At 38.3% G+C, this 25,437-nt stretch overlaps 1 protein-coding gene across 1 annotated transcript in view; it reads left to right on the forward strand.

Annotated features, from left to right (window-relative positions):
* The window catches only part of NEK11 (NIMA related kinase 11), a gene marked incomplete at its 3' end in the record, with an annotated part of 108,896 nt that overhangs the window by 73,334 nt on the left and 10,125 nt on the right, over positions 1 to 25,437 (forward strand). The window contains 3 exon segments of the mRNA XM_082654641.1: positions 537 to 663; positions 21,955 to 22,104; positions 22,198 to 22,276. Of these exon segments, the coding sequence (XP_082510767.1) occupies positions 537 to 663; positions 21,955 to 22,104; positions 22,198 to 22,276 (356 nt within the window).

The raw sequence follows: 25,437 nt of genomic DNA on the forward strand, positions 1-25,437 counted from the left end.
TACTGGATTGTTTGATCTTATGTAGGTGTTCTTAGAGGGGGAATCATAAAAGCATGCAACTAATTAGACAAGTATGCTGAAGCTGATAGATTCAAATTTTTATAGTCATGTTCTTGAAAAGTCTCAGGTTTTTTGTTTGAAATTTCTTTATTGTAAATGAAGAACAAACTCTCCCCCACCCCATATAAAATTGCAAGTCATAATATTCAGTGCTTCCAGAATCATTCTGTTTGTTGTTATTCAGACTTGAAATAGCTTTTTGTTTCAAGTTGCTGGTTTTCCATAATTCCAGGAAATAAAGTTTTAGCTTACATAATTCACTTTCCTGTCTTCAAAATCTTCTTTCTCCTATAAGGCTTTTATTTTTAAAGCTATTCACCAGTATTGTATAATTTAAAATGTGTGACTTTTCTTTCCCTTTAAAATGGTATGAATCATTGCATATTAAAATTGTCAAATTCGACAGTTGTTAATTTCTAGTACAGTACTGATTTTTGTGATTTAAAGTATTCATAAAAATTAATTATTATTTCAAGGGGATTTTGGAGTTTCTCGACTCCTAATGGGATCCTGTGATCTAGCCACCACTTTAACTGGAACTCCCCATTATATGAGCCCAGAGGCTCTGAAACACAAAGGCTATGACACAAAGTTGGATATCTGGTGAGTGGGCATGGGCTGGTCCAGGCTCCTTATTCATTTGCTACCCTGAGAGACGGTGCATTTTGTTTTTAGGCTCATTTACTTACTACGTCCACTCACTTTATCCTTTTTAAATATTAGTTATTCTGTAAGTAGTGTAAAAGAAGGTCTTTTGGATTAGAAACTTGATATATTCCATTAAATTGATTTCAAAAATTCTCTTTATTCATAGATTAAATGCTTGGTTTGGATTTTTTCTTCTTGAACCACGAAGGAAAGTTCCTAATGTATCATAAACATTAAATTTTGATATGTTTCTGCTAGTCTATTACATAAAGCATTTGTAATTCTAAACACTGTGCTTTATTTTTTTTTTAAGGTTAACTTCCAGCTCTGTGGGAAATATATAGCTTACCTTTATTTTTTGTCTTCTTGTTGCTTTTAAGAATTTTTACTAAAGATATTAGCTTTAAGGATCAACTTAAATTTAAAAAAATTCTGGGTTCTCGGTGATAGATACATTTGAGATTTCTCAGCTTCTTTGAGCTCTTTTCCAAAGGAATTTCTCCTTCCTCATTGGGGAATCAGTTTAAATCTCAGTGCAAAAAGCCATGTGGAAAATTGTATTCTGTTGATAGCAATAGATCCTAATTGGGGAAATTTTCCTTTCGTTTGAAGGAGAATCTTATATAATTTTCAACTTGTTAAGGGTTGAAAGGACAATTTAGCTGAGAACTTGTTAATTAAGTAAATAATTATTGTATGCAAATCAACTTAAGTAGTTCTGAGCTTTCAAAGATGAGCAGTGTGAAATATTGTGTCTGCTTCATTGTTCTAAAGAAGATAAAGTAGAAAATTACTTTTTCTCTGGTTAGGGAAAAATAAGCACAGCAGGGGTTATGCCTTGGGATTTTCAACAAGGTCATTACTCCTGTTCTTGCTCTGGTTCCTCCCAAGTGGGAGAGAACACTGTCACGATTAGGTCTGGCTGGGGCAGATCCCTATCCATCCTGCACCTTCAATCACTCTTGGGATTATACATTTCTAGGTTCTTCAGTGGTTTTTTTCATTGTTAACTAGTTTCTTCTCTGGTGGTCTTTTCCAATTCACCTATCATCTTTTCTCAATCACGACGTTCCCTGATTCCCTCCAAAAACAAAAACAAAAACCAGACAAAACCCTCAAGGTATGTTCAGATGAATGAGTTTCTTTAAACTTCGCTTCATTGAACATCTACTATTTGCCCATGGCTGTTCAATAACCCTTAGCGTATAAAATCAAAAGTGATAGGATTCCTGACCCTCAGTAAAAATCTTCTTGCTCTTTTTGGTGTACCTTTCTCCAGTTAGAGAAAAACTAGTCTTGGGCTTTGGATTGAATTTGAGGTAACATACCTAAATCTCTCTTCACACTTATTTTTATTATTATTATGGACATTTAAAAATAGATTTAAATATAAAATTTCTTCATGATGAAGTTTACATGGTATCTCAGGAAGATGTTACATCATGTCATTTGAATGAAGAGTAAATTAATTTTATGAAGCTCATCATTTAAGTCTTTGGAATTATGTATAGCAAGAAAGCTGACTCCTTTTGACAGGTGTCTATATTTGCTTGCCAAATCGGATGGACGTCACCTAAAAAACAAAGGCAAAGAAGCCCACAGAGAGGAGGGCATAGAGTCTTGTTTCAGTTGTGTCTGTCTTACTTCTTTTAAAAAAAAAAAAGGAATATCATAGGAAATTCATAGGAATAAAAGATTCATAGGAATATCAGACAGTATTGCTTTAATGTTTTAGGCTTACAAAAATGATATGGGACTCAGGCAAAACTTTAAAAAGCCAACATCTCCCAAATATAGAAATGCAAGAGAATTTTTATATATTTTTGCAAGCATTAGGTCAGCTCTCCTTGCAGAGATTACCAACTACTCAGAAAGTTCTAGGCAAGGATTTATCATCATCATGACCCCAAATAACCACTTTATTAAGAATTTAGTAATTACCTTATTTGTATCCAAATGAAAATGGGCTTATCTGGTAATGAAATGTCTACTGTTGAACCTAAAGTGGAAAGAATAACAGAGAAATATAAATTATAGTGGCAGATATATAAGTGTAGTGCATCATCTTTTGGAGACACTCTTAGAAAATTTAGATTGAATGGGGTTGAGAATTTTTCCACTGAATCTCAGCGTGTAACATCTGTTTACTGTGGAATATTGTCTTAGGATTGGAAACACTTATGAATAATTGACAGGTGTTTTGCTTTAGCATTAATGGCTGTACATATTTATTTACAATGCTTAAAGAAGATGAATTGTTATAATACTAACTATATTTTCATCTGTTAATGGTCGCCCATATGTAACTTTGTCCTCCTTCTTCAACCTGCTTAAAACTTTTGGGATTCATTTATTTACAGCAATCAAGTACAGGAAGTCCCTTTCTTAAAACTGGGTTAGGTTCTAAAAGTTTATAAACAATTATTTGGAAAGTTAGGATAATTAGGTTCACTGAGGACAATACTTTGAACATGGCTGATTTGTATAAGCTATTGCTGAACATCTTTTTCCCCCCACAGGAAAAATATAATATATGAGTTGGGTTCCTAGACTAGTTCTTTAAATTGGTTTAAACTATGAATAGTTAGAACTTATTATTTTTGTAGGAGAAACAAATAAAGGACAATGACAATATTATTGGAATAATGGTACTGTAAGCAGAAAGGAAACAGACGTTCATTGTTGGCCTTATTTGACATGTTGTGAGAGGTCACCAGATGGCCATACATTCTTTGGGTGATTTAAGTGGAGTTAATGGTGGTGGGGAAAGTATAATGGGATGCTCTCAAAGTTTTGTTCAGGGGTCTGGTATGGTAGTTGGCTGGGTAGGGGACACTGGAGGAGTCTAGTTCACACCCAGCATTGGAGTCAGGATGTAGTGATCTTGGACGGAAATGTTAGACAAGGCTTAGCTTCAGGTGGAAGAAAACAAAGAGGAACCAGCACCTGCCTGGTCTGCCAGGACTAAGAAAGTATCCTCACAGAAGAGCATTCCCAGGGTTGACAGGGTAAGGGGGTAGAGAGGAAAACAAGCTTGTTTTCTGGTGAAGGATTTAGGAAAAGGGAGAAACAGGCCAACCTGACAGCAGGTTCTGTAGCTAATGTGAGACCTCAAGTAGCTGGCAGCCAGCAGCCCCATCAGCTGCCTCTCGGTGAAGCAAGCTCTCACCTGCCCATGTTCTGGGCATTTCCTGTGTGGGTTCAGAGCAAGCTGTTGGACAGCTTCAACTTCCTGGGGAGTGAGTCTTCTTGGGGAGTGAGCACTGGCATCATTATTTTCACTCAGCAGAAGCTGAGGTAGGGAAACACTTAAGTCAGCGGCAGTAAATTTGAGTATTAATATATTTTTTCAATGATGAGCATGAAATGATTGATACAAACTCTGCAGATAATGTTAGTCTGGCCTGGTGGATTTTTAAAAGGGCATAATACAACAGCAGCAAAAGAACCAGGAATAGCTACCCTCTGTGGAGCGCTTACTCCATGATTGACATTTAATGTGCTAATTTCTTCATGTACCTATCTAAGTTTATTTGTTACTCCAAAAAAAAAAATCACACTGTGTATAATTTTATAACCTGTTTCTTTTTCATTTAGCAAAATAGAACATTGCTCTGTAGCAACAAAATATATATACATATCATCTAAATGTTTGCATAGTATTCTATTCCTGGACACAATAGTTTATTCAACCAAGACCTTAATGTTTTCTCTGAAGATTTTCTCTTTGTCTTTCAGCATTTTTACCTGATGTATCTAGGTGTGGATTTACATTTATCCTACCTGGGGTTAGTTGAGATTCTTGGACATGTAAATTAACATATTTCATCAAACTTGATCAGACTTGGGAGGCTTTCAGCCCTTCTTTTTTTGAGTATTTTTTTCTCCTCTTTTCCCTCTTTCCTATCTTTCTGGTCTTCCCACTGTGTGTATGCTGGTGTGTTTTCTGGTTTCCCACATGCTCTGATGCAATGATCATTTTTCTACATTTTTCTCTCTGTTCTTCAGATTGCATAATATCTGTCAGTCTGTCTTCAAGTTCACTGATTCTTTCTTCTGCTAGTTAAAATCTACTGTTGAGCCCCTCTGGGGAATTTTTTGTTTTAGTTATTGTACTTTTCAACTCCAGAATTTCTACTTGATTTTTAAAATAATTTCTCTCTCTTTACAGATATTCTCCATTTGATGTGACATTTTATCATACTTTACTTCTTTAAATAGTTTCCTTTAGTTCATTGAACATATTTAAAATGACTGCTTGGAAATCCTTTTCTGTTAAATCTGACATCTGAGCTCTCTCAATTAGTTTATGTTGCCTGCTGTTTTCCCCCACGTGTGGCTCATTCTTTCCTGTTTCTTTGCATGTCTCATAATTGGTGAAAACTGGACATTTTAGATTATATATTGGAGCAACTCTGGACACTTACTCTCCCCACTCCCCCACCTATCTGGGGCTTGTTATTATTTGTTTGTTTATTCACCTAGTGAATAAACCCCTTTAATCTGGGTAAGACTGTGATTATGGCAAAATTATTACTATGTGTCTTCTGAGTCTAGGTCATAAAAGGTTGACAATGCTTCTGTCTGATTCCCTTGAGATCCTTGCTCTTGGAATTCAATTATGGTGATGTGAGGAAGTCTGTGTAGCACACTGGGTGTACAGTGTGGAAGGAATCGAGACCTCTGGGCTTTAGCCCTGGCTGAGCTTCTGCATAATGGCCAACACCAATCAGCCAATCATGTGAGTGACTTGGAAATGGATCTTCCAGCCTCAGCTGAGGTTGCCCAGCAAATGCCATGGGGAGAAGATTCAAGGCCTCCTTGTCAATTTCTGAGAGAATAGATTCATGAGCAAAATTATTGACTATTGTTGTTTTAAGGCACTAAGTTTTGAGGTGCTTCATTATTTATAGCGGTGAGTAGAACAGGGCTTTGTCAGGAGGACAATAAGCCAGAGTTGAGACACAGCCTGTAGTCTGGATCTCCATTATGACAAGCTGGGACTGTTCATTTTCTTTATCTTAAGAAGTTCAAGAAATGGCTGGAGAGGAGGCCACACTGCTTGTGCCAGGAAAGCAGTCTGGTAGTCTCCTTGCAGGTGCATTTGATGGGTGGATCCCAAGAACCTGGGCCTCAGTTGAGAGACTGGACCAGCAGCTTTTCCATGTGCCTCAGACTCTCCCTCCACTCCTCCTGGCTTCCCTTCTCCTGCTCATCCCAGCCCTGGACCACCTTCTGACTCCAGCACCACCTCTCCATCACTCACATAACTCAGCAGCAAGTGGCAGCCAGCTCAGACCAGCTCGCAAGGCTCTGCTATCCACATCTCTTCTCAACCCCACAGAAATCAATAAATGCTACAAATCAGGGTATACCTTTCCACCCAGAAAGCCAGTTTACCTCTTGCCTGTGGGTTGTTCACAGAAAGAAAGAAACATCAAGACGTGTAAGTTCTTCACAAACATAGAGAATGGACATGTGAACCTGGGGGGGAAGGGGAGGGTGGGACGAATTGGGGGATTAGGTTTGACATATATACACTACCATGTGTAAAATAGATAGCTAGTGGAAACCTGCTATAGAGCACCAGGGATCTCACCTCGGTGCTCTGTGATGACCTAGATGGGTGGGATGGGGTGGGGGAGGTCCAAGAGGGAGGGGATATATGTATACATATAGCTGCTTCACTTCACTGTACAGCAGAAACTAACACAACATTGTAAAGAAATTATACTCCAATTAAAAAAAAAAGACATGTAAGTTCTGGTCTTTGTCCTCAAAATATTGGCAGACATAAACAAATTGCCATATGTTGTTATAGTGCAATACAAGGAGTGTGTACATGGCTCTGGTGTATAAAGGAGTGAGTGATTCACTGCTAGGGTGAGGGTGCAGAGCATCAGCTACAGTCTCAGAGTGTGGATAATGCTGCTTAGGATGGGGAAGGATGGAGAAAAGTTTGACAAAATGCCTTTCAGGAAGAAAGATCCAGTGCCCATGACTGAAGGTAGGGGATGCTCACTGTGGGGGGAGGGGTGGACTGTGCAGGGAAAAAGGCTGGCCCAAAGAGCCATTTCCCCTCAGCCTTCTCCCTCACAATGGGCCTCAAATGTATGTGTTTGCAGTTATATCCAAATGAGTTTATATATGTTAAAGGTGTTAATCTAGTAAATGTAAAATTTTCATAATATATCATAATTTTTGAAACTCTGTTTTGGTATTTTTTCATTTTAGAAAATATACTGAGAATTTGAAAGTAGTTGCAAGTGACCTTGGCCTTCTCTGACTCCTGAAAGCCCCTGGGAGCACTGTAATGACATGGAAGTGTAGTAATGCTCGGTGTCCTCCAACTAGCTGAGGACGAAGAGTGTGTGTGTGTGTGTGTGTGTGTGTGTGTGTGTGTGGCAGAGCAGGTGTGGCAATAAATACACGAGGCTAAGGAGGCAGTCAGTGTTCACGTGGTGAATGACCCATGGAGCCATGCAAAGGAGCTTGGACTTTACCTTCTGTGGGATGAGAAGCTGCTGATAGCTGTTAAACAAGGGGATGGTATATAAGTCAGCTTTGCTGAAATAACAAAGAGCTCCAAAAATCTCAGGTACTTATAAAATGTATTTCATTTTCACGTTACATGAGGACTGCAGGTTACCTGAGCCTCTGTTCCAGGTTGCAAGTCTGCTCTGCTCCTGCTCCAGTGCCCCAGGTCCAGGACTCAGGCTGTGTCCTGGTCTGGAATGAGCCTGCCTAGTGCTAAGACAGAGAGCAGGGGCTGTGCTATATCTGCACCTGCATGTGAAGCTTCCCCTTCATATCTCACACCAGAGACTGGGGAGGTCATGTGGCCAACCCCAATATCAACAAGGAAGGAAGCCCACCCACCAGGAGAAGGAAGGGGAAGGGGTATTTGCAAAGAGTAGGCAATCTACCAGGAGAAATTGTCTTATAGTGATACCAAACTCTGCGACAGAAAACAGACGGGAATGGGGAGAAGTCTGGTGGAGAAAAATGGGAGAAAGGCAGGCCTTCTGTTAATTTGGGGTATTCTGCTACTTCTGAGGCTCTGTCCATCTTAAAAGAGCCTCCGGAGACTATCAAAGATGATGAAAGCTGTTCACTCAAAGTGTAAAGTATCTTTAAAAAAAAATTTTATTGGACTATAGTTGATTTACAATGTTGTGTTAGTTTCAAGTGTACAGCAAAGTGAATCAGCTATATATATATATATATATATATGCTCTTTTTTAGATTATTTTTTCCATATAGGCCATTACAGAGTATTAAGTAAAGTTCCCTGTGCTATACAGCAGGTTCTTATTATCTATTTTATATATAGTAGTGTGTATATGTCAATCCCAATCTCCCAATTTATTCCTCCCCCCACTTACCCTCTGGTAACCATAAATTTGTTTTCTATATCTGAAACTCTGTTTCTTTGTAAATAAGTTCACTTGTACCTTTTTTTTTAGATTCCAAAGTGTGAAGTCTCTTATGTCACATGAGCAACGCATGCTGTTGCCACATCCAGCCTCCGTTCAGTGGGAGGCTGAGTTAGTAACAGTTGGTGGTGGAAAGATGCTTTCAGCATTGTTGCCAACCCGCTTCTCGACCCAGCTTTGAACACTGTCCATGTTTATTTCCCAGACTTTATGGTTTGTATGGAGTCTATGACCATGTCCCCAAGGATAGCTAAAGACGCAAAAAATCTTTCCCTTTTATTTACCCTCTGCCCCCTTGTGATCTTCCTTGCCTTCTCTCTCCCCCTGCTGTTGGTCTTGTCCTCAGTTCTTCTGTGGCCAGATGCTTAGTGTGTGGAGGTCATGGGAACACCATGGGGAAGGGAGAAGAGCTGACCTTCCTTCAGACGTTGTAAAGCTCAATTGGGGAAGAAAGTAATTAGAAAGAGCTGATATGAGCAGGATCTGAAATTCACCCAAACTTTGTTTCTAAAATTTTATGACTCTCCCCCAAAACATGGTAGAATGTTGGGATGATATAGCAGAAGGATTGCATTCACGTTTTTTTTTTTCAGTTTGGATTTTTTTAAACTTTTTATTTTAAATTGGAGTATAGCCGATTAACAATGTTGTGTTAGTTTCAGGTATACAGCAAAGTGATTCAGTTATACATATACATGTATCTACTCTTTTTCAAATTATTTTCCTATTTAGCTTGTTACATAATATTCAGCAGAGTTCCCTGTGCTATACGGTAGGTTCTTGTTGGTTATCCATTTTAAATATAGCAGTGTGTACAAATCAATGCCAAACTCTTTAACTATCTCTCCCCCCACCTTCTCCCCTGGGAAACATGAGTTCATTCTGTAAGTCTGTGAGTCTGTTTCTGTTTTGTAAATAAGTTCATTTGTATCTTTTTTTAAGATTCCACATATGGCAGTAACATACAATATTTCTCTGTCTGACTTACTTCACCCAGTATGACAGTCTCTAGGTCCATCCATGTTGCTGCAAAAGGCATTATTTCACTCTTTTTAATGGCTGAGTAATATTCCATTGTATGTATGTACCACATCTTCTTTATCCATTCCTCTGTAGATGGACATTTAGGTTGCTTCCATGTCCTGACTATTGTAAGCAGTGCTGCAATGAACATTGGGGTGCATGTATCCTTTCGAACCATGTTTTTCTCTGGATATATGCCCAGGAGTGGGATTGGAGGATCATATGGTAGCTCTATTTTTAGTTTTTTAAGGGACCCCCATACTGTTCTCCATAGTGGCTGTACCAATTTATATTCCCACCAACAGTGTAGGAGGGTTCTCTTCTCTCCACACCCTCTCCAGCATTTACTGTTTGTGGATTTTTTGATGATAGCCATTTTGACTGGTGTGAGGTGATATCTCACTGTAGTTTTGATTTACATTTTTCTAATAATTAGTGATGTTGAACATCTTTTCATTTGCCTCTTGGCCATCTGTATGTCTTCTTTGGAGAAATATCTATTCAGGTCTTCTGCCTATTTTGATTGGGTTGTTTGATTTGAGGATATTAAGCCACATGAGCTGTTTGTAAATTTTGGAGACTAATCCCTTGTTGGTCACATCAGTTGCAAATATTTTCTCTTCTTTTCATTTTGTTTATGGTTTCCTTTGCTGTGTAAAACTTTTAAGTATAATTAGGTCTCATTTGTTTATTTTTGTTTTTATTTCCATTACTCTGGGAGATGGGTCAAAAAAGATATTGCTGCAATTTATGTCAGAGTGTTCTGCCTATGTTTTCCTCTAAGAGTTTTATAGTATCTGGTCTGACATTTAGGTCTTTAATCCATTTTGAACTTATTTTTGTGTATGGTGCTAACGAATGTTCTAATTTCATTTTTTTACATGTACCTGTCCAGTTTTCCCAGCACCATTTATTGAAGAGACTGTTTTTCCACCACTGTTTACTCTTGCTTCCTTTGTTGTAGATTAGTTGACCATAGGAACATGGGTTTATTTCTGGGCTTTCTATCCTGTTCCACTGATCTGTATTTCTATTTTTGGGCCAGTACCATACTATTTTGATGACTGTAGCTTGGTAGTACAGTCTGAAGCCAGGGAGCCTGATTCCTTCAGCTCCATTTTTATTTCTCAGGATTGTTTTGGCTATTCGGGGTCTTTTGTGTCCCTATACAAATTTTATTTTATTTATTTATTTTTTTGTGGTACGCGGGCCTCTCACTGTTGTGGCCTCTCCCGTTGCAGAGCACAGGCTCAGGATGCGCAGGCTCAGCGGCCATGGCTCACGGGCCCAGCTGCTCCATGGCATGTGGGATCTTCCCAGACCGGGGCATGAACCCATGTCCCCTGCATCAGCAGGCGGACTCTCAACCACTGCACCACCAGGGAAGCCCCTCTACACAAATTTTAAGATATTTTGTTCTGTGAAAAATACCATTTGTAATTTGATAAGAATTGCATTGAATCTGTAGATTTCCTTGGGTAGTATAGTCATTTTGACAATATTGATTCTTCCAATCCAAGAACATGGTATATCTTTCCATCTGTTTGTGTTGTCTTCAATTTCTTTCATCAGCGTCTTATAGTTTTTGGATTACAGGCTTTTGTCTCCTTAGGTAGGTTTATTCTTAGGTATTTTATTCTTTTTGATGCGATCGTAAATGGGATTGTTTCTTGAATTTCTCTTTCTGATCTTTCATTGTTAGTGTATAGAAATGCAACAGACTTCTGTGTATTAATTTTGTAACCTGCAACTTGACCAAATTCATTGATGAGTTCTAGTAGTTTTCTGGTAGTGTCTTTAGGATTTTCTATGTGTAGTATCATGTCATCTGCAAACAGTGACAGTTTTACTTCTTCTTTTCCAATTTGTATTCCTTTTATTTCTTTTTCTTCTCTGTTTGCCATAGCTAGGACTTCCAAAACTATGCTGAATAAAAGTGGTGAGACTGGACATCCTTGTTTGTTCCTGATCTTAGAGGAAATTCTTTCAGCTTTTCACCATTGAGTATGATGTTAGCTGTAGGTTTGTCATATATGGCCTTTATTATGTTGAGGTAGGTTTCCTTTATACCTACTTTCTGGAGAATTTTTATCATAAATGGGTGTTGAATTTTGTCAAAAGCTTTTTCTGCATCTATTGAGATGATCATATGGTTTTTATTTTTCAGTTTGTTGGTGTGGTGTATCACAGTGATTGATTTGCAGGTATCAAAAAATCCTTGCATCTCTGGGATAAATCCCACTTGATCATGGTGTATGATCCTTTTAATATATTGTTGATTTGGATTGCTAGTATTTTGCTGAGGATTTTTTCATCTCTATTCATCAGTGATATTGGTCTCTAATTTTCTTTTTTTGTAGTATCTTTGTCTGGTTTTGGTATCCTCATAGAATACCAAATGTGTTGGTGGCCTCACAGAATGAGTTTGGGAGTTTTCCTTCCTCTGCAATTTTTTGGAACAGTTTCAGAAGGATAGATGTTTACTCTTCTCTAAATGTTTGATAGAATTTGCCTATGAAGCCATCAGGTCCTGGCCTTTTGTTTGTTGGGACTTTTTAAATCACAGTTTCAGTGCTTGTGATTGATCTGTTCATATTTTCTATTTCTTCCTAGTTCAGTCTTGGGAGATTGTACCTTTGTAAGAATTTGTCCATTTCTTCCAGGTTGTCCCTTTTATTGGCATACAGTTGCTTTTAGTAGTCTCTTATGATCCTTTGTATTTCTATGGTGTCAGTTGTAACACCTCCTTTTTCATTTTTCATTTTGCTGATTTAAGCTCTCTCCCATTTTTCTTGATGTGTCTGGCTAAAGGTTTATCAACTTTGTTTATCTCTTCAGAGAACCAGCTTTTAGTTTCATTGATCTTTGCTATTGTTTTGTCTCTTTTTCACTTATTTCTGCTCTGACCTTTATGATTTCTTTCCTTCTGCTAACTTTGGGTTTTGTTTGTTCTTCTTTCTCTAGTTGCTTTAGGTGTAAAGTTAGGTCGTTTATTTGACATTTTCTTATTTCCTGGGGTAATATTGTATTTCTATAAACTTCCCTCTTAGAACTGCTTTTGCTGCATCCCACAGGTTTTGAATCATTGTGCTTTCATTTTCATTTGTCTCTAGGTATTTTTTGATTTCCTCTTTGGTTTCTTCAATGATCCATTGGTTGTTTAGTAGCATATTGTTTAGCCTCCACGTGTTTGTGTTTTCTTTTTTTTTTTTTACAGTTTTTTTCCTTGTAGTTTATTTCTAATCTCATGGCATTGTGGTCAGAAAAGATGCTTGATATGATTTCAATTTTCTTAAATTTACTGAGGCTTGCTTTTTGACCCAGCATGTGGTCAATAATGGAGATTGTTCCATGTGCAAATGAGAAGAATGTGTATTTTGCTGCTTTTGGATGGATTGCTGTATAAATATCAATTAAGTTCATCTGATCTAATGTGTCATTTAAGTTCTGTGTTTCCTTATTGATTTTCCCTCTGGATGATCTGTCCATTGATGAAAGTGTGGTGTTAAAGTCCCCTACTATTACTGTGTTACTGTTGATTTCTCCCTTTGTGGCTGTTAGTATTTGTCTTATATATTGAGGTGTTCCTATGTCGGGTACATATATATTTACAATTGTTATATCTTCTTCTTGGATTGATCCCTTGATCATTATGTAGTGTCCTTCCTTGTCTCTTGCAACAGTCTTTATTTTAAAGTCTATTTTGTCTGATATGAGTAGTGCTACTCCAGCTTTCCTTTGATTTCCATTTGCATGGAATACCTTCCTCCATCCCCTCACTTTCAGTCTGTGTGTGTCTCTAGGTCTGACGTTGGTCTCTTGTAGGTATCATATATATGGGTCTTGTTTTTGTATCCATTTAATGAGCCTGTGTCTTTTGGTTGGAGTATTTAATCCATATACATTTAAGGTAATTATTGATATGTATGTTCCTATTGCCATTTTTTTAATTGTTTTGGGTTTGGTTTTGTAAGTCTTTTTTCTTCCCTTTCTCTTTTGTTCTCTTCTCTTGTGGTTTGAAGACCATCTTTAGTATGGTTTTCGGGTTGCTTTTTCTTTTTTGTGTCTGTATCTATTGTAGTTTTTGGGTTTCCTGTTCCCATAAGGTTTCGATATAACAGTCTATATATGTGCAAGGTTGTTTTAAGTTGCTGGTCTCTTTCCCTGCCTAGAGAACTTCCTTTAGACATTAGACATTGTTTGGTGGTGCTGAATTCTCTTAGCTTTTGCTTGTCTGTAAAGCTTTTGATTTTTCTGTCAAATCTGAATGAGAGCCTTGCTGGGTAGAGACTTCCCTTTCATCACTTTAAGTATAACATGCCACTCCCTTCTGGCCTGCAGAATTTCTGCTGAGAAATCAGTTGATAACCTTATGGGAGTTCCCTTGTATGTTACTTGCCATTTTTCTCTTGTTGCTTTTAATATTTTTTCCTTGTCTTTGATTTTTGTCAATTTGATTACTATGTGTCTCGGTGTGTTCCTCCTTGGGTTTACGCTGCCTGGGACTCTCTGCACTCCTGGACTTGATTGACTGTTTCCTTTCCCATGTTAGGGAAGTTTTCAGCTATTATCTTGTCACATATTTTCTCAGGTCCATTCTCTCTTCTCCTTCTGGGATGCCTATAATGCAAATGTTGGTGCATTTAATGTTGTCCCAGAAATCTCTTAGACTGTCTTCATTTCTTTTCATTCTTTTTTCTTTATTCTGTTCCATGGCAGTGATTTCCACCATTCTGTCTTCCAGGTCCCTTATTCATTCCTCTGCTTCAGTTATTCTACTATTGATTCCTTCTAGTGTATTTTTAATTTCAGTTATTGTATTGTTCATCTCTGTTTGTTTGTTCTTTAGTTTTCTAGGTCTTTGTTAAACATTCCTTACACCTTCTCAATCCTTGCTTCCATTCTTTTTCCAAGATCCTGGATCATCTTCACTATCATTATTCTGAATTCTTTTTCTGGAAGGTTGCCTATCTCCACTTCACTTAGTTGTTTTTCTGGGGTTTTAGCTTGTTTCTTCATCTGGGACATATTCTTCTGCCATTTGATTCTTTCTAACTTTCTGTGATTGTGGTTTCTGTTCCACAGGCTGCAGGATTGTAGTTCTTCTTGCTTCTGCTGTCTGCCCTCTGGTGGATGAGGCTATCCAAGAGGCTTATGCAAGCTTCCTGATGGGACGGACTGGTGGTGGGTAGAGCTGGGTCTTATCCCTGGTGGGCAGGGCTGTGGGCAATAAAACTTTAATCCCCTGTCTGCTTATGGGTGGGGCTGTGTTCCCTCCCTGTTTCTTGTTTGGCCTGAGGTGTCCCAGCACTGGAGCCTACAGGCTGTTTTTTGGGGCTAATGGCAGCCTCCAGGAGGGCTCACACCAATGGATACTTCCGAGAACTGCTGCTGCCGATGTATTTGTCCCTGCTGTGAGCTACAGCCACCCCTTGCCTCTGCAGGAGACCATCTAATACTAGCAGGTAGGTCTGCTGAGCAGGTAGGCCAAGTCTCTTATGGGGTCACTGTTTTTTCCCTTGGTCCTGGTACATACAAGACCTTGTGTGTGCCCTCCAAGAGTGGAGTTTCTGTTTTCCCCAGTCCTGTGGAAGTGCTGCAGTCAAATCCCACGGGCCTTCAAAGCCAGATTCTCTGGGACTTCTCCTCCCATTGCCGGGCCCACAGGCTGGGAAGCCTGACATAGGGCTCAGAACTTTCACACCAGTGGGAGAGCTGGGGTATAATTGTTTTCCAGTTTGTGGGTAACCCACCCGGCGGGTATGGGATTTGATTTTATTGTGATTGTGCCCCTCCTACCATCTTGTTGTGGCTGTTTCTTTGTCTTTGGATGTTGGGTGTCTTTTATGGTAGGTTTCAGCGTTTTTTTAATCAATGGTTGTTCAGCAGTTAGTTGTGATTCCAGTGTTCTTGTAAAAAGGGGTGAGCGCACCTGCATTCACTTTTCCTTTTAAATACTTTTTTAAAAATTCCATTCCTCAGACACATTAGCCATGTTTTAAGTGGTCAATAGCCACATGTGGCTAGTGGTTATTGTAGTCAGAAATTCAGAACATTTCCATCATTGCAGAAAGTTCTACTGGATAGTCCTGAGCTATTCTGCTCCAGCCCCTTCAGGCCTTACCCTAAGATTTTCTTGCATTCACCCTGCTTTTGGATTGGGCAGAACTCCTATGAGTTTTAGCTGCTGTTCTTAGATTGGCCCCCTGTGCTTTTCAGTGAGTACCTGTTGACTGTTTTGAGGGTCTTCTACTGTTGGGTCCTTCAATCACTCCATTGACTCTCTCTGCTTCTTCTCACACAGATGTTGATATTGTGCAGGTCATGTGGTAATTGTGGTTTGTTTCCATGTACTTGTACCTTGAGTTTCAAGGAGACACATTGTCACCTAACTTTGTTGAAAATGTTGGCCCTGGATTATAGTTTTTCTATCTAGCTGTTCTGTTTTACATGGGGATTCAAGGACGATACAGAAACTATGCTCCAGTGTAACCACCATTTCCCCCCAAATACTCAGAATCAGCATTCTAACAAATTCCTTGGTAGATTTGTTGTATGCATATGAAAGCTTGGGAAGAACTGATAGCGGTTCTGGGATGTGATGGGCCCTTAATAAACATTAGTTATTAACATAATATGCTTCTTAAAATTTGTTCAAGCAGCTCAGTGTTGTTTATCATATCTAGACTGAGTTTTTGTTGATATTCAACAATACCATGGTAAAGACTTTTATTTAGGGTAACACACACTAAAGCAAAACCTGCTACTCTTGTATTAAATTTCTATTACTCTATTTATTCACCTGCATGAATTATGTATACTCTTTTCTAGATGGATATGTTAGGATTACATCAAGTAAAAATATTATCTAGAAGATCAATAAAATTTCCCTAACTAGAGTCATGCACCACTGTGTGGTAGGTTTCTCTTTGCAGAGTCAGGGCAGGTTTCAAAGGGTAAATTTAATTACCTTGAGACAAGACAAAGTCGGAGTTAAATTTGCAATTTATTATCAATCTGTGCTTCAGAAATCCACTGGGCAGTTCTGTTGAACTTGGACAGATGGCAAGTTCATGGAATTCAGGTATAATTTGCTTCGCTCTCACCTGATCCCAACTTTCCCTTTCACTGCCACATTCACCCCCTCAGGGATTTATTTGCTTACTTCTTCACAGTTGGCTCTATTTTGGAAAAAGAAAGGAATGCAAATTACAGACTTCTAAGTTAAATATACTTCTTGTGTTTTTCAATTAGTCTCCGGGCCCCCCACCCTTCCCTGCTCTTGCATTGCCATATTTAAGACCTGGGAGTCAAATAAGAGAAAAGTCTTCAAAAAGGATAGAAGTGTTGAGCTTGAGATAATGTAATTATTCCCATGTAGAAATGCCTGGTTAGAAACTGGAGAAAATTAAAACATAGACATACAGATACACAGACATATAGTTATTAGAATAAAAAGTATACATAGAAAATAGATTGTAAAACTGGTACAGGATAATCAAAAAATCTTTTGCTCCAAGTGTCATGGTAGTTTCTACAACCAGATTGTCTCATATTTCAGTTACTGGCTCCCATGCCAGGCATGTGCACTGGGACCATAGCAGGTCCCTTTCCACAAGTTACTGGGTAATAAATGAAGTCTTTTCCATGTGCTCCAGCCCAGCAAATATCAGTAGATCAAAATAAGATAGGTAAATGGAAAGCAGCATGCCTTCAGTGTAGCTGAGAGGATTTCCAAAAAAGAATAGTTTTGCATAAAAATTGATTACTGAGTTGTTCTCTAGATCTAATTGTTCTGTAGTCTGTCTAGCCAGATAATTCCACATCTTTTTATAATCCTCAATACATTCATCAAGTATGACTCAGGTAGAATTATGTCTCCATAAAACTAGGGTTTGACTTTGTGATCAACTCACTGTGCTTAATAGACCACTAACCCTCTTTCCCTGCCAAGCAACAGAAAAGCAAAGGCCAAACTTGCCTGCCTTCCTTTCCTTCTGCCCCAGAACATCTAGTTGTCTGTGTTTTCTATATTTGCCGGGGTCTGATACACTGCGTGGCTTGTCTAAAGCCCCAGAGATCTTTGATGGTGGATTATGGTTCCAGATGGGACCTGAAATCAGGGAAGTCAACCTCTGACTGAAAGGCTTCTCTCAGGGCTAGCCAAGATTTCCTACTGAAGGACATCCTTAAGGACCTGAAATGCTCTGATTGGTACAGCACTGAGAGTCAGGATAGCATAGAGTTTCTGTCTCTAGAGCCAGATAGCCTGTGTTGCGGTACTAGCCCTACCACCCACTCAGTATGGAACCTTGAACAATTTACCCAGTTTTAGGGTTTTCTCATCTGGAAAATGGGAATGATAATAATAGTTCATACTTCATTAGGACTGTTGTGAGGATGATTAAATTAGTTTGAGTATGTAAGGAACATAGAACAGGGTGCCTGGCTTATAATAAACACCATCATTAAAATTTCAGCTGTCATTTTCATTATTATTATCGTTGTTATTGTTGCCATTTGTATTATGGGTGGAAACAATATAAAAGTCTGCTCCCAAGACAGCTCAAAGTGTCCTGGGTCAGGGATCATTGCTCCCATCTAACTGTTCAGACCTGTCAGAGCCAGGAGAGATTGTCTGGCTTTGTTCTGCTTCAGCTCAAGTCCTGAAGAAGACTAAGAGCCCACAAGGCTCAGAAGAGTATGTGTGGGTGCCTGGATAGCCTCTACCTCTTGGACCTATGAATTTAATGTATTTTTTTTTCAGTGTTCAAATTATTACCTATACAATAGATTATATAGCAGGGGGTAGTCAATATAAATTTTTTAGAAAACATTTTTAAGAAATATTGAATGAGAACTAGTACCAGTATCAAACAAGCTGATCTAACATGGCACCTTTCCAGGCAAAGTCCTTCCCTCTCTCTGAACTTTGGTTTCTCATCAATACAGTGAGAATTTGGAATTAGCAAATCTTGATAGTCCTTTGTAGCTCTATATTGTGTCAGTATAAGAAAACTTCTTGAAGTTAGAATTAGACTCTTCTCTGGGGAAATAAGAAGTATATTGGGGCAGTTCACAGCACACAAATATTTTACACATACCCACACAGGTAAAAGTATTTGGTTCAATCTGATGATTATATTAGTGTATAGCCCTACCCTTTCTTCTTTTCAAGAAATCTTTTTCGAAACCTAACAGGTACTGACTTGATAATTGCCTTTTTCATTTTAGCCATTCTGATGACTGTGCACTGTGGTTTTAATTTCCATTTCTCTAATGACTAATAATGTTAAACATCTCATGACTTGGGGCCATTTAGTGTCTCTTCAAATCTTTTGGCCATTTTTCTCTTGGATTCTCTCTTTTTTCTTATTGATTTGTAGAAGATTGATGGTTTGATTTATGGAATTTTTTGGATACTAGTCTTAGATGGATATTTGAATTGCAAATATCTTTTCCCACTCTGTATCTTCATTTTTACTTTCCAAATGGTGTTTTTTTGTGAACAGAAGTTTATAATTTTAATGAAGTCCATCTTATCAGTCCCTAACTTTATTGTTAGTGCTTTTTGCATTTTATTTAAAAAATCTTTGCTTATGCCAAGATCAGGAAGACATGTACCTATTTTCTCTTAAAAATTTTATGATTTTATCTTTCAGTTAGATCCACCTATAATTGATTTTTGTGCATGTGTATGATGTGAGACAGGAGTCAATATACAATATTTTCCATATGGTTATCAATTGGCCTAGCATAATTTATTAAAAAGATCATCTTTTCCTCTACCACAGTGCAGTTCATCTTTGCATTAATCAAGTGATTGAATACATGCAGATCTGTTTTTGAGCCCTCTATTTTGTTCCACTGGTCTATTTTTTCTTCCTCGCCAATATCATACTTTCATAAGAAATGAAACTTCATAATAAATCTTGCTGTTTGGTAATACAAGACCTCCAAATTTGTTCTTCTTCAGTTGCCTTGGCTACCCTTGTCCCTTTGCATTTCCATGTAAACTTTAGAATCAGCTTGTCAACTCCCACAAAGAAGTGTGCTAGGATTTGAATCAATATTGCACTAGGTCATTCTTGGAAAAATGGACATCTTCATAAATTGAACCTTCCAATCCAAGAGTGTGGATCTATCCCTCCCTATTTTTTTTCTTTTTTTAAAATCTTCTTTAGTTTCTCTCGGCAGTGTACTGAGGTTACAGTGTAGGGTCTTGCACATCTTACGTTTGATTTACTCCTACATATTTGACATTTTGTGATGTTAATGTAAATGACATTTTTAATTTTGTTTTAAAAATGTGTTTACTGCAGGCTTATAGAAACGACCTTTGTATCCAACAACTTGCTAAATTCAATTGTGAATTCTAATAGCTTGTAGTGTCTTTTGACCTTTTTAATGTATACAATCATGTTGAAATGCTTAATGACAGTTTGTCTTCTTTTTTAGTCTTCACATACCACTTGTTTTATGTTCCTTTTTCTGCCTTTTCTTGCTTTTTAAATTTTTTTATTTTAAAAATAAATTTATTTATTTATTTATGGCTGTGTTGGGTCTTCATCGCTGCTCGCGGGCCTTCTCTAGTTGTGGCGAGCGGGGGCTACTCTTTGTTGTGGTGCGCAGGCTTCTCATTACGGTGGCTTCACTTGTTGTAGAGCACAGGCTCTAGGCACAAGGACTTCAGTAGCTGTGGTACACAGGCTCAGTAGTTGTGGCTCACAGGCTCTAGAGCACAGGCTCAGTAGTTGTGGTGCACAGGCATTAGTTGCTCCACGACATGTGGGATCTTCCTGGACTAGGGCTCAAATCCATGTCCCCTGCATTGGCAGTTGGATTCTTAACCACTCGCCCCCAGGGAAGTCCCTCTTGCTTTTTTTTAATTTGAATTTTGTTATTTGATATTTTTTCCCTCTAGTAACTTGTTAGTTTTATTCTTTTCAGTTATACATTATTTTACTATTTTTTTGGTGGTAATCCTAGCAGTTATAACATGCATTCTTGACTTACTACAGTCTAGTAAAAATTACTGCTTTTACCAATTTCCCAGTAATATTAGGACCTTAGATACTTTAACTCCATTTACCCTTTTCTGTCTTTTGCATTATTTTTGTCATGAAATGTTATTCCACATAATTTTAAATCCCATAAGATAGTTAAGTTTTATAGAGTTAATGTTGATTTAAACATATTCAGAAAATTACTTTTTCCAGCACTCTTCATTCCTTCTTTCATTCCTTGTTTCTGTCTGGGATCATCTTTCTTCTTTTGGAAGAATTCTCTTTTAGGATTTTAGTGCTTTCCTGCTGGCATGAATTCTCTCAGTTTTTCTTGGTCTAAAAATGTCTTTATTTCACCTTTATTTGAAGGAAATTGTTTTTCTGGGTATAGAAATCTAAATATGTGCTACTATACCAAATACCATTTAATAGTCTTACGGATGGATGAAAATTTATTGAGCTTCAAATAATTTTCATAATTTATAAGGTTGACATTGATCTTGGTGTTCTAGTCAATATCGTGAGATTTCTCCTAATGTCTGCCTCTTTCTAGCATTCTATAATGGAAATAGTCTCGGATTTGGAAAGAAAAATACATAACTCAAGAGTCAATCAGGGCCACTTGTGTGACCTTGGCCAAGTCACTTAACTTCTCTGAGCCAGTTTCATCATGTATAAAATGGGAAAAATATAATATTGGCTCCATTACACTGGGAAGTTATGATGCTCTGTTGAGATATATATGAAAGTGCTTTGTAATATGTAAAGTACCAATCCGTTTGAAATTTTTAGTGTTATTATTATTTACTGGAACAGAAACATTTTCAGTGTATATATCCAGAATTTTCTTGAACACCCAAAAAATGGTGAAAATGATGGTATTCATGTATGTATGTATTGATATATATCTTGCCTTTCATGAGAAAGCAGGACAGTGTTTGAAGTTACATAAAACACAGCTTACACAAGGTCAACGGCAAATTTATTTCTGATCTTTCAAGCAAATAATAAGAAAAGGGAGACCTGGCTAGTTACATAATTCAGAATAGCTAGAAGATAAAAATAACCCATTATTCAGGAGAAAAGTTCTTTCTTAACACTCAGTTCAGGCAGAAATTTCTCCTTGGTTTTCTTAATGATGTAGATTATTTAAAAGATTTTTCTGCTAGTTTAGAGATGACTGATTTGCATAGTTAACACAAATTAGTGTTGGACTGATCTAGAACTTTAATATTGTTTCATACTCCTGAAGGGAGAATTATACACATTAATGAGTGCTGCAGGCAGCCACTCTCCCACCCTACTTGCAAATGGATTCTATTTAGAAAACTAATAAAGATGCCAGCTTCCTTTTCAGAATGCTTGGATACACATTAGAGGGAAGGCTAGGCTAATAAATTTAAATCTTATTTTGCATATATAACATTAATTGAACTGCCTTAGGAAGACAATATTTACCTGCATTTTACTTTTCCTTCAAAGAGGTTGATTCAAAAATTTCTTACTACCTTCATCAAATATTTATTGAGTCCCTACTATGTGTAGGCATATTCCTGTTGGATTGTTTGCTCTCCTCTGACAAAAAGTGTTCATTCAGACTTACATTTTGTGCTTTCTTTTTTCACGTTTTCCTTTTTTTTTTTAGTAAACATGTATTTAAATAGAAAACAAAGTGTATGTTAGTGCCTCACAACCAATGCCCTAACACATCTGAGGTTTTGTATGATGATCAAATTTAAAAGAGGACATTTATTCCTCATTCAAATTCTTTGTGTCTTCAGGTCTCTGGCATGCATTTTGTATGAGATTTGCTGTATGAATCATGCATTCACTGGCTCCAATTTCTTATCCATCGTTTTAAAAATTGTTGAAGGCGACACTCCTTCTCTCCCTGAGAGATACCCAAGACAGCTTAATGCCATCATGGAAAGGTACGGAAAGAAATGTATTGCTGCAGAAGCAATTTTAAATTGTACTTATATTTTAGTTCATTTGAACAATAATTTTCTTTTTAAACATTACAGCATGTTGAATAAGAGACTTTCATTGAGACCATTTGCTATAGAAATTTTAAAAATTCCTTACATTGCTGAACAACTACAGGTATTTAAAATGAAAGGGATAAAATGAAAGGGAAGCACATATTAGCATTTATATACCTTCTAGGACTTGTAGATGTGCTGTGGGGATAAGATGCAGTAAGAATCAGTCAGAAAGGAGAAACAAGGTTTTTTTTTAAAAGCTGGGGGAAATTATTAGTAGGCAATCTCTGCCAAGGAAGATGTGTGAACTCCAGCTCCCTGGTGCCCCAGATGTGAGAAGTTTGGATTGTGATTTTTTGCCTAACTGCAGCATCCACCCTTAGAGCTCTTGGCTTACAAATCTTACCTCTACAATTTGTACATGTATCCCTGCTAGTGCAAGAATGTACTACTAATGAAAAAAAATCTGGGGGTTTCATTGGACCTTTATTATTCCATTCCTTATTTTGTATCCTACTAATACTTTTTATTGATTAGTTGAGTTTATTTTGCTTTCCTGTAGATTAAAAATTTCGATGCAGAGAATCTGCCTTTAATGGTAAGCAAAAAGCAAATGGTGTCCTCTCAGGATTTTTTTTGTTTGTTTGTTTCCTTGTTTTTAGACTTCATAGGCTTTTACAATACAAATCCCTTGGGCAGATTTCCTTTAATTTTTATGAATAGTTTTAAGTGGACCCACAGAGCAGTCATTCACCTTCACAAATGGGCACACCTTTTCATCAGTGTCCAGTTCTCAGGCACAGGAAACAGGGATGCTGACTTGATGTGCAGTCATTAGTTGAGATCTGGCACTGCACTGACACTGGGGGGTGCCAAAATGATAGGAACAGATATGGCTCCTGTCTTTTTGAAGCTTGGCTGCTAGTAAGAGGACCCAGTAACCAAGAAAATGTAAGCAAGTAAATAAAATAATTGTAAACTATCAGAAGAACTAGGAAGAAATATAGCATGCTGTGAAATAAGGGAAGGGAAGGACTTTGGTGGTCAGAGAAGGAGCAGGTGACATTGTGACATCAGTGAGATTGTGAGAAGCAGCGTGCCCTACAAAGAGCCTGAGGGAGAGTGTTGTGATCACAGGGAGTGGCTCGTACAAAACTCTGACTTAGGTGATGTCCCCTGGAGGGGGAAGCACTAAAGATGTGGGATAAGCAGGACAAAAGGAGGAAGTGGTGGGAGCTCCCTGGTGCTTTCAGCTCTCCCTGAGTATAGCTCTCCACTTGCCTGAGGGCAGACTTCTGAAAAGAGGCTGGTTGTTGGGATCAAAAACACAATGAAGGGTGTGTGAGCAAAAAAACAAAAAAGTCAAAAGGCATCCAATAGATCCCCTGGGACTAGAGTGAGACAAATGAGTCATTTTCCCTGGTGCAAAATTAAAGAGGACACCAAAAACTCAGTAATCCAGATAAATAATGTTGCAATGTAGTGTTTTTTAAAAAAATCAAAAGTAATGCTAAAAAGAAGTCCATAGTAACAAAATATCAAACGTTCAAGGACAGGATCCAATGGGGCTAGGTTGAAAGTGGAGCTAAAACCAAGCAGGACCTTGCAGGGCCGTCTCAGGTATAAAAGTCCCTCCATGTCCACTGTTTCTTGAAACAGTGTTCACTGTTTGTAGAAAAAGGCTTTAGTCTCCTAAGACTTTCCTGAGTTCCAAGAAACAGACTCAGGTAGTTACTAATTAGAGAATTGAGGGAATGTAGAAACAGAAGAAAAGCAGTCAAGCAAGAAAAGTAATGATAGCCTAAACAACAGTTCAGTGATAAAACAGAATGCTAGTTCCTCCCCAAGGGATATATATAATAATCTAATTCATATGTTTGAGTTGTTCTGCAGAAACTAGGACCCCTACCCAGGTGGTGACTATATGATGACAACCAGCATGTAGACCCCAGACTGGTTGGAACCAGAGATTAATGATTAAGATTCCCAAAACACCACCTTGTTACCTCAGCACCAACCAATCTGAAGAAAGTCCATGAGTTGCAACACTCACCCCAAATGTTGCTTTTAAAGACACTTCCCTGAAAGCTATCAGGGAGTTCTGGTCTTTTGAACATTAGCTACCCATTCTCCTTGCTTGGTGCCCTGTAATAAACGCTGTACTTTCCTTCACTACAGCCTGGTATCATTAAATTGGCTTTGCTGGTGAGCAGACCTAAGTTCAGCTCGGTTAGAAACTGAGGTAGAATGGTGCAAGTTCAGGACCGGGTCTTGTCGCTTTTTAAACTTTTGCTATTGTATTCTCCAAGGCTTTTTGTCATTAATGTTGATTTTTTTATAATACTGCATTAAAATATTATTTATCTTGGTTACTGAGTTTTTTATGCCCCTTAAATTTGTACCTGAGGTGAGTGCCTTGCTTGTCTCACCCTAGTCCTGGACTTGGTGATGCTGAAACTCAGCCTCTGTGCACGAGTGATGAATCAAATCTTGGAGACAAAGTTTTGGGTGAAGTAGAAAAGAATAGCTTATTGCTTTGTCAGGTAAAGGGGGACACAGAAGACCCATGCCCTCAAAGCTCTGTGTTCCAACTCAGGGGGATTTGGTGAGGAGTTTTATAGCAGTGGTTCAAGGACAGGGTTGCTGTTAAGGATCAGGGTGTATACAGGGCCTGCACTCCTTTAATCCGGCCTCAGGTGGTCTCCTGATGAGCTTCTGTGGTTCTCCAGGTTATCAAACTCTGACTTTCTCTCTAGAATGAAGAATGCTTCATCAAGTAGTTAACATCTTCCATTTGTTGGGGGTTTTAGTTCTGCAGAAGAACTCAAAGGTATTGTTATGTGTATCCCTTGAGGCAGAACCAGGACCTTGTCCCAAGGCTGCACTATTGTTTCTTAACTGCTCCTCCCTTCTCTCTGCATTCCCTCCCTTCATTGATTAGCAACTGTTTGAACCTGCCCTTTGGAACTCAGGGAAAGTCATGGAGGCTGAAGCCTATTCCCTACAAACAGGGGACACAGAAAGGCTTTTGTGCCCAGGAGCCTCACAGGGTCCTGTTCGGTTTCACTGGGAGCAGAGACATGGTCCACTACAGTCCCTGAGGTGGGAGAGAACTGTGTGTTCTTGGAGCTGAGGGAAGGCCTGCCTGTGGCTGGGTGACCGGGAGCAAGAGAGCAAGCAGAGCAATATGAAGTTGGAAAGATGGACAGGAGCCTGACCCCACAGGAGCTGCTGTGTAATGTTTTAGACCTGTTACAGAAGGAAAAATAGTTACCAGTGGGT

Source organism: Grampus griseus (genome assembly GCF_964374135.1).
Source record: "Grampus griseus genome assembly, chromosome: 5".
NCBI classification, from domain to species: Eukaryota; Metazoa; Chordata; class Mammalia; order Artiodactyla; family Delphinidae; genus Grampus; species Grampus griseus.